The sequence below is a fragment of the Mauremys reevesii genome, linkage group 1, assembly GCF_016161935.1.
Source record: "Mauremys reevesii isolate NIE-2019 linkage group 1, ASM1616193v1, whole genome shotgun sequence".
NCBI classification, from domain to species: Eukaryota; Metazoa; Chordata; order Testudines; family Geoemydidae; genus Mauremys; species Mauremys reevesii.
The window spans coordinates 166512831-166530101 of record NC_052623.1 but is presented as its reverse complement, the minus strand read 5'-3'; the positions used below and the strand labels follow the sequence as shown (position 1 = coordinate 166530101).

Below are 17271 nucleotides of genomic sequence, written 5' to 3'. Positions count from 1 at the left end.
GTAAACCTTGGAAAGTGTTATAAGCTTCAAAGAACTTTACTAAACAACGAGCCAGACAAGAATGACAGAGTTAAAAGAGAATATCTAGTGGGAGGTAAATACAAATTTAACTTGCTCTGGTTGTGCCAAAGCTGTATAAAGCAGTGGTTCTCAACCAGGGGTACTTGTAACCCTGGGGGTATGGAGAGATCTTCCAAAGGGTACATCAGGTCATCTAGATATTTGCCTAGTTTTACAACAGGCTACATAAAAAGCACTAGCAGAGTTAGCACAAACTAAAATTTCATACAGACAATGATTGGTTTATATTGCTCTATACAATACACACTGAAATGTAAGTACAATATTTATATTCCAATTGATTTATTTTATAAGTATATGGTAAAATGAGACAGTGAGCAGTTGTTCAGTAATAGTGTGCTGTGACCCTTTTGTATTTTTATGTCTGATTTGTGTAAGCAAGTAGTTTTTAAGTGAAGTGAAACTTGAGGACACACAAGACAAATAAGACTCCTGAAAGGGGTACCGTAGTCTGGCAGGTTGAGAGCCACTGGTATGAGGAAAGATAGAGGGCATACCTACACTACAAACTTTTGCCAACACAAATTACAATGGCATAAAGCCACCACAGTTAGTATATTGCTTGTGCATGTAAATACTTGGCTTTTTGCATCGGCACTGCTCATATTCACCAGGAGCACTTGTGTTGATTCACAGTGCAGTGCACCATGAGTAGGTGCAACTCATCACCGTCCAGTACACTATCTTTGGGAAGTTTTTGCAATGCATGGTGAGGCAGAAACAAATCACACAGAGGTCACTGGGAGCAAATGGTCAACTTCCCAGCATGCAACTTTATCCCTCTCATACTGTCATCTGCATCCCACAATTTTCATGCCTTTTGAAAAAAATCCCATGAACCTGCATGACCCTCCTCACTGTCCACTGTCTCTGACAGAAGCATGGAGTTGGCACTACTCTGACAATTGTCATGAGGATTGCAAGCACAGGATGCAGGAGAGATTTATTTGAATTAGCCTCCTAACTGCTCTTGGCACTAAATCTCAATTAATGATGTAATATATTTTGCTACATCTTTTTGTGCTGGTGTTTTCAGGAGTCATAACTGGTATAAACGTGTTAAGAATACATATAATTATTTAGAGAGATTTATGTTAACATGGAATCTTTCTTTTAAAGTAATGCTATGATTTGAATTTTGTTCACTAGTTTATAAAAACAGTTATATGCTGAAAAAAAAACATTTTAGAACATCCATTTCTAAGGAGATATTAAAGTGTTTGGAGGAGTATATAAAGAAACATTGTATAAAACTATTTCATTATAAATGTGTCAAGTATCAGGGGGTAGCCGTGTTAGTCTGTATCCACAAAAATAACAAGGAGTCCAGTGGCACCTTAAGAAGTGAGGTTTTTTACCCACAAAAGCTTATGTCCAAATAAATCCGTTAGTCTTTAAGGACTATAAATGATTACAGTGAGTTTACACCTGCTTTCACCAGATCTGAATTTTGTCCATATTCTTTAAACAGCAGACAACTGACTGACTTTGCCATTATAAAAATAGTTTAGCTAAAAGCATATATTATTGTTTTTCATTGTAGGCTGGTAGTGACGGGGAAAGCATTGGAAATTGCCCGTTTTCTCAGCGTCTCTTTATGATTCTGTGGCTAAAAGGAGTTATATTTAATGTAACAACTGTAGACTTGAAAAGGTAAGATTACAATATATATTTTCATTTTCAGAAGAACATTAGCAAAATGATTATTTTAAAGAATGTATTGCTTGTGGTAACTTTGAAATACACATGCAAACTGACTCACATTATTTATACAGCTAATTGGTATTTTCATAGCTCTTTATAGGCTGGATTTTTATCTGATTTAAACTGATGTAAAATGGTAATAATTCCACTGAAATCCATGGTGTTAACATGGTGTAAAATAGGTGTGAGAGGAGACTCATGTTCTATATGGTCAATGCATGAAACAGATATTAATTAATTAATACTAATGAATGCTCACAACATCTCTATGAGGCAGGAGGTTACCTCTTACCTTTACAGAGAGGTAAGCTGAGATAGAAAAGGGGAAGTGATTTGTCCATGTTTACCCAGTAATTGCAAGGATAATTTAACCTATTTTATTTGCTTTAAATAATATCAGTATACTATTAAGTGTAGGAATTTAAAATGTCTCTCACATAGCTACTTACCCAAGGTGTTTGTACCCTTTTAGAAAACCTGCAGACTTACAGAATCTAGCCCCAGGAACAAACCCTCCCTTCATGACTTTTGATGGTGAAGTGAAAATTGATGTCAATAAGATTGAGGAGTTCCTAGAGGAAAAATTAACACCACCAAGGTACTGTGCTCTTGCGTGTCATATTTTGCTTTTAGTCCTTCATGCCTGCCTTCACTGCACTCCCTGGCAAAATACCCACTGGTTTCTACGACAGCAGGATCAAGTCCTTGGTCACTTTCATGCCTTAAAATATATATATGTGAACTATATTAGAGAGTCTGATTGTGCTCTGATTGAACTCAATGAGCATTGCTGTTGACTGTACTGGAAGCAGAAGTGAGACCTAGCATAATGATGTTGTTCCTGTGAGATTGTGAGTGTTAGATGTTGATTGCTCGATTCCCAGTGACTGAAGTAAATGGGAATTGACAGTGCTCAGCACCTCACAGGTTTGGACACAATTACTGTCAATTAAAGAAACTTTTTCAATGTTAAAAAAATCGCTATTTAAATTTGCTCTTCCAGCAGTATTTTCTCTGGGCCAAATCGTCAGCTGGTGTCAATTAGCACAGGTCCATTGATTTCAATGGAGCTATGCTGGTTTACACCAGCCAAGGATCTGGCTCTCTGCATGTGCTGTTAGTTAAGGACAAGTCATCAGAAATTATTTGGTTTTATAGTCCATGCAATGGAGATTAACTACTAATTTGCTTTGTGTAACGTGCAATAACTGTCTGCAATTTCAGTATCAACATTTCCTTTTCAAAGAGATGGCAAAAATAGCAGCTTTCTAGAGTTAATAAAGGGTCTGAGCCAACACCTATTGAAATCAATAAAAAGACTCCTGTGCCAATTTAAGTCAATAGGAACTGTCCTTTATAGCACTAATCAACTGATGATATCCTGCAAGTTTGTTATGATGCAGACATGCCAACTCTCATGAATTGATGGTGAGAGATGCAATTTCTAATTAAAATTAAGCCTGGCTCCCACTGCCAGACTGGGAAATAGGAGAGGGGACCCCACTGCAGCCCACCCTAGGCCTGGGAAAGGAGAAGAACCCTAAGAGGAGCAGAGGTAAGGCTGGTAGGGCTGAAATATGGCCTGGAGGCTGCAGGGGTGCTGATTGTGTGTGTGTATTGATGGTGGGTTCTGAGCAGATGCAGTAAATGCTGGGTGGGCAAACTGAGTGCAGTGGGGGTCAATGGGGACTGAACTGATGGACTGATGATGGGGGTTGAGGGACTGAACTGATGGGGGCTGAATTGAGGGGGGTTGGATGAGGACAGAACTGATGGGGGGACTGGAGGACAGGATTAATTGTTGGGCAGGTAAGAGCTTCTGCAGCAGGGGCCAAAATCACCTTATCCAGTACATGTGGGAGAGTGGGCAACACTAATTGTCACATGCACACACCCTGGCGAAGGACAAGGGGGAGTTCAAAAATCAAGAGACTGACCTAAAATGCCACAATATTATTATTTTTTTAATCTCATGATTATTGAGGCCCCGACTCACTATTTTTGATCTCTTGAAGTTAGCAATACAGTAACTCCTTGCTTAACGTTGTAGTTATGTTCCTGAAAAATGAGACTTTAAGTGAAACAATGTTAAGTGAATCCAATTTCCCCATACAAATTAATGTAAATGGGGGTGGGGAGGGGGTAGGTTCCAGGGTAATTTTTTCACCAGACAAAAGACTATATTATATATACACCTATACACAGTATAAGTTTTAAACAAACAATTTAATACTGTTCACAGCTATGATGATTGTGAAGCTTGGTTGAAGTGGTGAAGTCAATGGGTGGAAGAGGGTGGGATATAGACTCATAGACTTTAAGGTCAGAAGGGACCATTATGATCATCTAGTCTGACCTCCTGCACAATGCAGGCCACAGAATCTCACCCACCAACTCCTGTAACAAACCCCTAACCTATGTCTGAGTTATTGAAGTCTTCAAATTGTGGTTTGAAGACCTCAGGCTGCAAAGAATCCTCCAGCAAGTGACCCGTGCCCCATACTGCAGAGGAAGGCGAAAAACCTCCAGGGCCTCTGCCAATCTGCCCTGGAGGAAAAATCCTTCCCAACCCCAAATATGGCGATCAGTTAAACCCGAGCATGTGGGCAAGACTCACCAGCCAGCGCCCAGGAAAGAATTCTCTGTAGTAACTCAAATCACACCCCATCTAACATCCCATCACAGACCACTGGGCATACTTCCCTGATGATAATCAAAGATCAGTTGCCAAATTAATTGCCAAAATTAGGCTATCCCATCATACCATCCCCTCCATAAACTTATCAAGCTTAGTCTTAAAACCTGATACGTCTTTTGCCCCCACTACTCCCCTTGGAAGGCTGTTCCAGAATTTCACTTCTCTAATGGTTAGAAACCTTCGTCTAATTTCAAGTCTAAACTTCCTAGTGTCCAGTTTATATCCATTTTTCCCAGAGAATGCCTTACTGCTAAATGATGAACTAGCAGTCAGCTCAGCCTTCAACGGTTAACACGTTAATGTAGCCTCACATTCTACAAGGCAGCACAAATGGAGGGAGGGGAGACAGCATGGCAGACAGAGACTCTCACCTGTGTGTGTGAGAGAATGAGAGAGAGATGTGCATTGCCCCTTTAAGTACGCTGACTCCACTACAAGTACGCTGCCTTTTTAAGTAGATCAGCAAGTTCAGACAGCCTCTGCTGCCAGCAAGCTCCCCCTGTCCTGAGCCCTGTTGTGTCTCCCTCCTGCTCTATGGTAGGGTGACCAGTTGTTAAGGGGAAAATATCGGGACCGCTGCAGTGGGGGGCTTTTTTTTTTTAAACTCTCACCCGTCCGGGAGTTTGGCGGCAATTCAGCAGAGAGCCCTTCAGTTGTGGACGGTCTTCGGCGGTATTTTGGCGGGGGGTAATAAACCTTGCCGCCAAAGACAGAAGCACCCGCCACCAAAGTACCGCCAAAGACCATCCACGACTGAAGGGCTCTCCGCCGAATTGCCGCCAAAGACCAGGAAACAAAATATCGGGACAAATGGCATCCCGACCGTACTCTGGTCAGGACGTGGGACAAACTCCTCAAAATCGAGACAGTCCCAATTTTATCGGGACATCTGGTCACCCTACTCTATGGAGATGGGGTAAATGGGGGGCAGGAGCAGGGGGGATGGGGACACCCTGACAGCCCCCCTCTTTCCCCCTCCTCCCTCACACAGCAAGCAGGAGGCTCCTGGGAGCAGCTCCAAGGCAGAAGGCAGGAGCAGCCCATGGCAGTGGGGGGAGGGACAGCTGAGCTGCCCGCCAATTGATAGCCTGCTCGGCGGCTGCCACACAGGGAACTTAGGGCAGCGGGGAGCAGATAGGGGGGCTGCCAGTCCACCCTGGTTCCAAGCCCTCACCACTAGCTCCAACATGCTGCTGTTCCTGCAAGCAGTGGACAAAGTAGGCAGCTGCCAATCAAAGTTATAAGGGAGCATTGCACAGCTTTAAACGAGCATGTTCCCTAATTGATCAGCAACAAAACAACGTTAACCAGGACAACTTTAAGTGAGGAGTTACTGTACTGATGATGTTAGTACAGTAATTCTCAAAGAGTGAAATTCACGCTAGTGCAGAGGGCTCATGCAAGGACCTCCACACCATTATAATAACCTACTGTTTCTCTATATTTGTGCTTTGAGATTTCCCTCATTTTCTTCAAGTTGTAAAATAATGAAAGTTGATGAGTAGTTATGGCAAGAAATAGAATTAAACTTCTGGATACTAGGGGTAATTGAAAAACATTTGACACAGTATTTATTGTATATGGTCTAAGTGGTTTCCATTTTAGGAATGTTTCCTAAGAAAAATACTTAGCCATACTTTATTCACAATGGGGTGGAATAAACTGCTGTTCATATAATACAGAAGTAGCTGAATGTCATTAAAGAAGCTGCTTGTTGTATGACATTCTGTATTTTTAATTCCTCAGGTACCCCAAACTTGGGCCAAAGCACCCTGAATCTAATTCTGCAGGAAATGACGTGTTTGCAAAATTCTCTGCTTTCATAAAGAACACAAGAAAAGATGCTAATGAAAGTAAGTACCTGCAATCTCTGCATCATTACCATTGATAACTGGAATGAGTTGGAGTTACATAATTACAACATAAAGTTTTCCACTAACATTCAATCTAGAGTAACAAAACCTATCTGTATTTGCACTAAGGACTCATTCTAAGCAAAAGCTATCTATGGCTTTCCAGGACACGGAAGCTCTGAAAAGCTGCAGATCCTGATTCTAGAGGGGGGTAATGTGTTAAAGAGAAAGACCAACACATATGCACTATGGTGAAAGAAAGAATTAGTAGTTTGTTGTTTTTGTCAACAAACTTCCCCATATGACAATGGCTTGACTGAACAGTATTCAAGGCCCTGATCCTGCAAATGCTTAACTTGCTGAAGGTGAGTATTTCCACTGACTTCAGTAAAACTACTTATGTCCAAAAAGCTAGGCATGTGCCTAAGAATTTGCAGGATCAGACCTATGAATGGAATACAAAAAAGCAAATGCTTTTTTCTTCAACTTTAAAAGAAGTGGTATAAATTTAATGAAATGAACATACTAAGTAAGTATATATAATGTGACGGGGCAAGGCCAGAAGACTATAGAAAAGTAGTGGGAGACAGATATTAGCCCCAGGCTAAACAAATCCCTGCTACTGGGATAAGTAAATGGCAGCTGCTCCAGGTCAATTAAGACACCTGGGGCCAATTAAGATCTTTTCAGAAGGCAGGGAGGATGCTAGGTTGATTGGGACACCTGAAGCCAATTAGGGGCTGGCTGTAACCAGTTAAAAGCCTCCCAGTTAGTTAGTTGGGTGCATGTGTCAGGAGATGTAGGAGGAAGTTGTACTGTTGGATAAACTAAGCAGTACAAACCATATCAGGTGCAAGGAAGGAGGCCCTGAGGTAACCATGAAGTAGATATTAAGGAAGTGGGGGCTGCTGTGGGGAAGTGGCCCAGGGAATTGCACATGTCCTATTTCCAAAAAGTCAGCTACCATAGCTGCTACTACTAGGGTCCCTGGGCTGAAGCCTGGAGTAGAGGATGGGCCCGGGCTCCCCCCTGATTAATCACTAAGACTGGGAGACAACAGAGACTGTGTGCGGGAAGGTTGCTTCTTCTCACCTCCCTTGCTAGCTTATTATGAAAATGGCTCAGTAGGCTGTGACCCTTGCCTCTAGAGAAAGAAGGGCTATGTGGAGGGTCACAGTGAGCCTCTGAGGCTAGCGAAATCTGCCAGGAAGCGTGGGACCCCCTGAGACAAGGACAGAGCTCTGTCACAATAAGTATAATATACTCTAATTTTTTTGACAGTGAAATTGAAATAGCTAAGAGAATTAATTTGGAATAGTACTATTTGTGTAGTAATGACTCTTCTAGGATTTCTCTGAATCAATTTGACTAGCTCCAAAATGTGGGAATTCTTATGCCAGTGCAATTTTTTTTAAAATCAAATAATTACAATTTATTCTAAGACTATGGAATTATGGTACATATTCCTATAAACGGTCATAACATTTCCTGGCCTAGAGGTAAATGAGAATTTGACAGAAATTCCTCACTCTCTGGACCAGCCATCTACATTCACTGTGGATGAAATCCCCTCCCCTTCCTCTTCACAAAGCTGAAATCAATAAGCTTTAAGTGGGAAACCAAGCAAGGGTTGGAATGCACCTTTCCCAGCCTAGCAGCATGCTAAGGGACTACATGGCCATATCCCTCATTCAGAGCTCCCGTTTATCCAGCTACTGCATTCATATAAGCAAGGATCCAATGGCTGAACCTTCCCTCAACACCTCTCTTCTTGTGTCAGGTGGTGAGGAGCCCACCACCCATCATGCGGGGCACGCACACAGTGTGAAGGTGCCTGCTACCATCTCTCTCTTGCTCTGAGCTGTTAGCCAATATTCAGGGCCTTGCTGGATTGTTTCTGTTGGGAGGAAAAATGGGTGATACAAAGCAGGTATTTCTTTGGTGCAATTCTGTTTATTTACAAAGAATGTACACAGAGTCTTGTTTCTCCGAATACAATAGAAACAACCTACAACATCAGGCAGTTTCTTTGCTTACAATTTCCAAGTCTCCCTCTCTAATCAGTTCTGTGCCCTAAAGAGTTCTGTTTTTGCTCCTTCTCAAGGTCATGCTTCTCTCTGCTGTCCCCTGGTTTCTCCAAGCATTTCTGCCTTTGACACACACACAGCTACAAACAATCCCTTAACTCCTACATTTGAAATCATAGAAACCCTAAAATCACAAGTCTTAGCTTCTGATCAGGCCTTGCCATGTGTCCCATTTCCTTGGACTGTGGCGTCTGTTTTTTTTTCCAGCTATATAACTACATAAAGGGGCTTAGTTGCTCTGTCTGAAAGAAAGGTGCTTAGCATACCCCATTAGCTTTATCTAGGCCTGTGATTGTCTGTGGGTCAAAGATTCACTTGATGTCAGCCATTAACACCTTTCAGTATAACCACCTCTATCCTTAATGTCCTGGTATCCTGACATGGGGGCTTGAGTGGTGTGGAATGCTTCCTACTTGAATCTGTCCCTCTGCACTTAGGGTATTTTCGCTCTTCCTTAGCGCTGGTCGAAAAGTGTTCCACTCCTCCCCCTGGAAAATTATGATCTTTAGCAAAAATTCAAATACCAAAATAATTGGGACAAAACTGAAATTGGGCTAAAAACTGAAAGAGAACAGTTTTTGGAAATGCTGCCCTAGTGCTTCATAAGATTTGTATTTCAGGTGCTTCATGACCCCTTTTTCCTCTATAGGCTGGGCTCCCTGGTAGGACTACATCTCCCTTGATGGACTGTGGTCTTCCCTCTTGGAGAGCGAGGGGAATTCATGTGAACTCTTGCCCATTTTCTGTTGTTGGAGAGGTAGTCTGTCTGGGTAGCCTGGCTCATAGAGGAGAATGGAGACATGAGTCAACAAAGGGTATGTCTACACTGCAATTAAAAACCCACTCCAAATCAGCTGGCCCATGCCAGCTGATTTGGGCTCGAGGTGCTCAGGCTAAGGAGCTGTTTAATTGTGATGTAGACATTTGGGCTCCATCTGGAGCCCAACCTGAAGGGTCTGAGAGCTGCAGCCCGAGCCCGAACATGTACACAGCAATTAAATAGCCCATTAGCCCCAGTCCCACAAGCCTGAATCATCTGGCAAAGGTCAGCCATGGGTTTTTAATTGCAGTGCAGACATACCCTAAATTACAGCTCTTTGGAGGCACCATGGCAGCATTTCCAAATCAAAATCTTGGGTTTTGGTTGAAATATTTAGATTTTCAGGTGGTTGATTTTTTTTGATGAAAAATCAAACTTTTCTACAGAAAGAGAACACTTTTCGCAAAAAAATTGTTAGTTGCAAACCCAATTTTCTGTCAAACTCTTTTGACTGAATGTTCTCAATCAGCCCTACCCTTCATGCTGAAATTTGGTATAAACGTATCTAGAAAGATATTTTGTAAACCATTTCAACTCAATTGGTTTTACCAGTCTTCTAGAGAAACTAAAAAAGATAAGTTTTTGTTTGATTTGCAGACATTCCCCACACCCATCCACCACTCTAATAAAGAAAAAGGGCAAACTTTTTTTTAAATTGCACTAATCTAATCCTTTGAAGTGATGTACTTTTATGTTCAAGTATGTTTCAGGGGGTTTGAAGGGTGTATTGGGTTTTTTGTTAGTTTGGTATTTGTTTTTTATAAATACACCTTTTTTAAATAGGGGTAAAGAGGAATAGGTAAATAAACAGCAGCAGGAATCGCAGAACCAAATTCATCTTTAATATAAATCCATTGTGTAGCCACATCAAACCTGATTTTGGCAATTCTCTACTAATTGACCTCACTAGCACTTTTGGCATTCCCTTTTACGTTAACACTTAGCAAGCCCAGTAAAGGATCAGGGCCCCATTGTGCTAGAGAGGGTACAGATACAGCAGCTGTACTTAACAAACATTATATCCCAGAGAGCTCTATGGACAGGTACACACTTAAAACTTTTGCCACCAGAGTATTACTGGTTATGTTGGTGGTGATTTTTAATGACATTTTTATCCCAGCAAAAGCCCTTGTGTAGATGCAGTTAAACCAGCATAAAAGTGCTTTTACTGATGGAGCTTATTTTGCTTGAGGAACCAGCGTGAGCTATATCAGAAAAAGCACTCTTCTGCCAACAGAAGTTGCATTTACAGTAGGCTGGTTTGCCAGTGTGACTATTGACTATACCAGTATAACTATACTGGCAAACCTTTTCTGGTATAGACTAGGCCTACATTTCAGATAGGATTAATGGCAGAAACGGATAAACGATGTGGATGCTTTCAGAGAATGGGGTAATAATAAACTGAACAGATTAGGAAAAAAAACAAGTCATAGCTCACCTGTTGCCTAACTAATGTCAGATGGAAATGATTTATAACCATCATAGCACAGGTAGTTCTCAGAAGGGATTTGAATTAGGATAAGGGGCAGCTTTTTGAATATGACAAGAGTTTTTCCTGTGCATTGAGGTTGGCATGGGAGGACTTCAGTGTGAGTGGGCTTAGTGTTTGGAAATATCTGATCTCCTGGGTTTATTCTACTTTTAGAGTGAACTCAGTTCACTTTTCTCTAATCTCTATTTTTCTTAATCTAGATTTGGAAAAATCCTTACTTAAGGCCCTAAGGAGGCTGGATAACTACTTAAATACCCCCTTGCCTGATGAAATTGATGCCTATAGCACTGAAGACATCACTGTTTCCAGCAGGAAATTCCTGGATGGAGATGAGCTCACCTTAGCAGACTGCAACCTCTTACCAAAGCTCCACATCATTAAGGTTTGGATTTTCTCTTCTATGATGTGCAAAGACTAGCAACACTGATGCACAAGTGCATTTAAAAATGACAAAAAAAAACCCCACATCTTTACTGAAACAGACACACAAATGCTATCTCAACCCAGGGTGAGAATGTAAGTCAGAATAAAATTTAGTCTAGCATGTCTAATATCCTTTGGGGTTACTCAAACAACAGCATAATGCCCTAATTCCATTTTTTATCTGACAATGTAATTCCTAATGTCTGGATTCCACACTTTTGTTAGATGACCTATCTAAAAATAGATAATTTAGCTAAGGCCAGGTCTATACTACCCGCCGGATTGGCGGGTAGTAATTGATCTATTAGGGATCGATTTATCGCATCTAGACAAGATGCGATAAATCGATCCCCGAATCGACGCCCATACTCCACCTCGGCAGGCGGAGTAAGCGGAGTCGACGGGGGAGCCGCAGCAGTCAACTTGCCACCGTGAGGACGGCAAGGTAAGTCGAATTAAGATAGTTCGACTTCAGCTACGCGAATAGCGTAGCTGACGTTGTGTATCTTAGATCGATTTTCCTCCCCGCCTCCAGTGTAGGCCAGCCTTAAGAGAGCTGCTGCTAGCAGATAGATGCTCTGCAGCCTCTCACATTAGGCAGCTGTGGAGGCTATTATTGATTACAGGATAGCATTACTGCCTTGGCTACAGTCACATTGTTATGGCCGTCACCAAGGTTCTCCTTGTGGCTGGGCACAAGGAGCTGAATGCACAAAAGGAGTTAGGAGCCTAAGTCCTTATTTTGTGTATCTTAGTTCCAGTTTTGGGACCACTGTGTGATCATAAAACTCTTGCTGAAACCTGTAAGTGCCTAATCTCCCTTGATGCCTAGGTTTTTGCAGTAAAAGTTCCTTAGGTACCTATGTTTCTGCCTCTAAGCATGCCCCCTGTTGCCTCCCTGTGGGCCTCTGGATGCCTAGCTTCTGCCTAAGCCCCAGAGTGATTCACAAACCAGGGGAAGACATGTTTGGTTGTTTAACTCACCTGTGGTACCTTTTCAGGCCCATGTGCTCACTCGCTCTCTCTCTTTCACTCTAAGAGGCATTTGGACCAGAGAGAGTACAAGCATGAACATGACTCTGTAGCCTGGTGGTTAGCACACTTACTGAGGATATGGGAGACCTAGGATCTGGCCCCCCTGCTCCAATGAGTCTTTCATTATTTATCCACCATGCAACAGCTTAAGTAGGTGAGATTGAGGGACTCTCTACATCAGAATATTTCATAGCCCGATGGTTGGAGCACTCTCCTGAGAGGTAGCAGATCCCTGTTCAAATCCCTTTTCCCCCTGAGGTGAGGCAGGGGTCTCCCTTATCCCAAGTGAGTACCCTAATCATTGGGCTAAAAGTTATGAGGGAGGTCTTCCTCTGCTCCCACCCCTCACGAATGCCTTTTGTGCATTCAAGCCCAGGCTGCTTTATTGGACTCAACTGCTGGATCCCAACTGCTTCCTAGTCTGCTGGGCCAGAGGAGCATCCAGCCTCTCTGGCAGACTCCTAGGGTACAGAGTACATGTCTAGTACCTCTTCTTGGGCTGTGGAACCATGAGGTCCAATGGCCCTAGGCCCAAGTGCTGTTCCCCCCCAAGACCAATGGTGATCCCCCCCCAAGTCTCCCCAATATCTTACGCACCTCCTCATAAAACAAAATGAAATCCATAAGATGCCAGGCAGATTCCCCAAACTCTCTCTCACACACACAATGACGTTCTGGCCTTACATGCCTTCCTAAGTCTGCCCAGTTCCCTGAGGTGGGGACTGCGCCCACCCAATTGCCATATATGGACTGATTCTGAATATTTTTCACTCCTTCATTATTCCTTCTCAAATTTGGGGTTGAAATTTGACCTGTGAGTTCTTCGGTACTTCTCACAGGCAATGAACTCTCTCTGTAGTGCCCTCTTCTGTCAATGCCTAAGACCATGTAAGTTGACTGCTGTGTCAGGTAGCAGGAACCAGAGGTTCAGGAGCTGCACTTTTACCTGACCAGGCAAAATCTTTCAGTGAAGGGGAAGGTACAGTTGACACATCATTTGTGAGTACGCATGTGCATTTTTTAGTCAAAATTTGGCTTCCATCTTGGTTTTAGGTCACCTCTGGTAGGGTATATTCCTCTAATATCTTTTATCTCAAGTTTCAGTATGTGAAGTAAGTATTAATTAAAACTGGCATGTGTCACAAGTTGTATATGTTCCAAATAAGCTCTTTGCCTTAAAATATCAACCAAACATCTATTAAAAGATTTCTGTTCATAGGTGGTGGGCTTTTCAAATCCACCTATGGAATTTGGGTATGCAGTTAGAAATGAATGGGAATTGGGCAACCAAAGTCCTTAGGCAGCTTTAAAAATCTGAGTTATTTGGTTTTGTAAAATCTTTTCACCCCCAAACCTACATTTTTGAGCTTAAACTACTTGACAGTCCCTCTCTAAGGCCTGGTCTGCACTGGGGCCGGGGGGGGGGGGGGGAGGAGAATCAATCAGTTACACAACTTCAGCCACATGGATAATGTAACTGAGTCAACGTACTTAGATCGACTTACCGTGGCGAGTCGATTGCTGCCAGTTCCCTGTCGACTCTGCCTGCGCCTCTCGCAGCGGTGGAGTATAGGAGTTGATGGGAGAGCGCTCGGGGGTTGATTTATCGTGTCTAGACTAGACACAGTAAATCGACCCCCACTGGATTGATCGTTGCCTGCCGATCCAGAGGATAGTGTAGACATACCCAACTAACCAGCCTCCCCACATCTGTTATCTTTCTCCTCTTTGTCTTTTTTCAAAATTTAAAACATCAAAAATGGATTGCTAAAACAGAAGAATTGAAGAAACCTATTGATTACAAACATTGTGTGCACTTTGTTTACACAGCTCATGCCTTTGCAATCTTTTTTCTTTTTTTTTTAAGGTTGTGGCAAAAAAATATAGGAATTTTGAGTTTCCACCTGAAATGACTGGGATCTGGAGATATTTGAACAGTGCTTATGCTAGAGATGAATTCACAAATACTTGTCCTGCCGATCGAGAAATTGAGTTTGCATATTTGGATGTTGCAAAGAGAATGAAGTGATGGATTAAAAGATATCTCTATTCTACATTTCTTCAGAGAGCTGGATGGGAACAAACCAAGATAAAAACAGAGTACATTATGCAGCTTAATTTTAAATTCTGTGACTAGCCAATCCTTTCTTTTCTTGCATTATATTAAGCTCACTCTTAAATTATATGTATATATGTCTGCTTATGTGTGTGTATACACATGCATGCACACACACGTGTGTGTGTGCATAACACATTCTGTGTTAAAGGTATCAGATCAAAATTCAAACATTTGTTGAAATTACGGTAATGGGCTAGGCACACAATTATTACAATGTGGCTGGTTACTCATGGTAAAAATACTTAATTTGGAGAGTAATATTCCCTGCTTCTTAAACATCTAGTGTGATTATTGCTGCCCCTAATTTCTCAGTTTATTTCAGCGCTATTGTCAAAACTGACAGTTGACCTAGAGATTTGTCTGAGAGGCAGAGGAACATTTTTCTCTCAAGATGTACCTAACAGAAATTATCTGTGACCTTCTGGGCTGCATAAATCTTGGAAGACAGCACTATTGCTGTTGGCTGCACACCAGGCTGCTTTATCCAGGAGAAAGATCTGGTTTGATGTGGAACCAACTCCCTCTTTCAAAAGCAACATCTCTCTCTGCCAGGGAGCTACGGATCAGCTCAACAAAAACCCTGTTTCCCACACTGCACAAGTCCCTATTCTGTATATGTCTAGCCCTCATCTCTCTAAGATCTGCACAACCCATGGGACTTCCTCCTGCCCTAGAAGTGGAGAGGAATAAATATTGCAGCTGACCTGTGGACTATGCAATAAAGTTACTTGATATAAGTGAAAAGAGAGGGGTCCTGCCCCCTGCACTGGGAGAGGAAATGGGAAAACCTCCCTGCCTCGTTTGCTGAATGGAGGCCCCCTCCTCAACTCCTACTTGGTACTGGAAAGCAATGAATATGGGGGCAGGAGGGCTATTTAGGAGGTAGCCTTTTTCTTCTTCCTGACGGAACTCCAGAATGTGCTGTACAACCACTACTAGTGAGAATACCCCATTCCCTTGGAACAGGGAACATACCATCGGAGATCCATGGAACATGAATGGGCTACAGCCACAGAGGCTGCTTTCTGCTGGTACAGCCCTCAGAGGCACAATCTGTGCAAACCACACCCCCTGCACTTGCCTGGGAGCAAGAGCACCAGACTAGCTACCAAAGCTGTGTTATCCCTATGGTCACCAGGGAGTCAGTCTCTGATGCTTTTGCACAATATATTTTTGATAGGGTTATATGTATTTAAAGATGCAGTAGATCTATGCATACTAGATGGATATGAAATAGATCAAAGGGTCTAATATAATAGCTAAGAAAAAAAACACAACCCTCTATTTTAGAATAGATGACCTATTCCATATCAAGCAGACATCTGCTTTTCTTACACGTTTTACTTGATTGTATATTTCCAGTTTTCAGGTATACTTTGTCTGCACTGTTTAATGATAAAAATACTCAGTTCTGATGCATATCTTGTATCACAGTTATTTTTAAAGTTAAATATTGAATTTTTATTTTGCTTTCTTTAGAGAAAACAGACACTTAAACCTGTTTTGCAGTACAGAACTTAAATATTGGGGTTGATAGCTGAGCAATCACTCACCAAATGTTACTAACTGCTGCTTTGTATTTTCCAACATACATATATATATTCTATATAATCTTTTCATATGCCTTACAAATTTGAAAAGAAAATACACAAATTGATAAGTAAATGGAATATCCTGTGTTTATTTCAGTGCCAGTTTCCTGACTACCTGCAGTCTATCATTAGCCTGGATTTTGAGAGAGAAAGATGAAATTAACAAAACCTTGATTTGTCTTTAAGAACTGGAAGAACATTTTAGGCCCAGTCCTGCAATCAGTCCCACACAGCTGCAAGGATCTGCACACACAGACCCAATTTCAGGATTCAATCCCCAGTCTTGCTGCTCAGAAGTGTGTGGCTTATTGCTGATTCAACTGATAATGGTTTACTGTGTTAGCTACATTTTTTTAAATCAGTAAAGACTATCATCTGTTATCCACCTTTAAATCAATATGAAATTCAACATTACTATGTAATATAGCCTGTTGTATAGCAATATTGTATGTGCTTTACTTTTTTTTTTTTTTTTTTTGCATTAAGGTCATCTAGGGCCCTCACTTAAACACAAACCACCCTCAAGTTTGTGCCCTGTGCTCTTCTGAGCCTGCAGTCTCATTCCTTTCAGCCAAAGGGGGCGTGCCCTGGATATGTAGAAAGTAATGTATATTTAAAATCCTACATCATTATGAAGTGAGATGGAGGGGCTTTGGCCCTGTATAAGACTGAAATCATTTTTTTGTTATTCCCATGTGCCTCTCCCATCCACCTGGAGGAAGAGGTTTATGGCTGTCTGTCCAATTAGGGTTGCTAACTTTGGTTGGATGAATTCCTGGAGGTTTCATCACACGACATTATCTTTAATTAAAGATGAATTTTTAATTCCTGGACACTCTGGGACAATCCTATGTCCCATACATATAAATGATATACCAGATTGCAACAAATGAAGCGTTCATGTTTGTGATGGGCTTTAAAAGCAGAATGAGAGAGACATATTCTGTTACAGGCCAGCTGGGGCAGGAAAGGATTCCACGCAGCTCATTGGGGCACTGCAACAACAACAACCACCTGTTTTCCCTCAGCCAAAGCAAAGGATTGCTTTAAACAAATCCCAGAGGGAGGGATAAGACATCACTTACCTCACCTCAGTGCCAGTCCCCTTCAGAGATCCATCTTCTCATGACCACATTCACCTCCCAGTGGGATAAACCTCCCTCCTGCACTAGCAAGGGGAATTAATAAATTCCCCACAGCTGGCTGTGCCCTACTATCCTACACATAGGAAATGCCCTAGCCTGGGAACTCCACCTCCCCCATTTACCTACTTTAATTCAGCTGCCCTTTTCAGTGCTTAATTTTTCTATTTATGGGACATCAGTGCAGCATAGTCAAGCGTTCTTGTAAAAGCTCAAACCAAA

General features: G+C 42.0%; 1 protein-coding gene across 3 annotated transcripts in view; it reads left to right on the top strand.

Annotated features, from left to right (window-relative positions):
* Positions 1-16285, top strand: part of CLIC6 (chloride intracellular channel 6) — a 55681-nt gene extending 39396 nt beyond the window's left edge. For all 3 annotated transcript variants that reach the window (XM_039540757.1, XM_039540767.1, XM_039540776.1), the window contains exons 2-6: positions 1625-1734; positions 2258-2383; positions 6230-6336; positions 10939-11120; positions 14064-16285. In XM_039540757.1, the coding sequence (XP_039396691.1) occupies positions 1625-1734; positions 2258-2383; positions 6230-6336; positions 10939-11120; positions 14064-14225 (687 nt within the window). In that variant the 3' untranslated portion in view covers positions 14226-16285. The remainder of the gene's footprint in view (positions 1-1624; positions 1735-2257; positions 2384-6229; positions 6337-10938; positions 11121-14063) is intronic.
* The last annotated feature ends 986 nt before the right edge of the window (positions 16286-17271 follow it).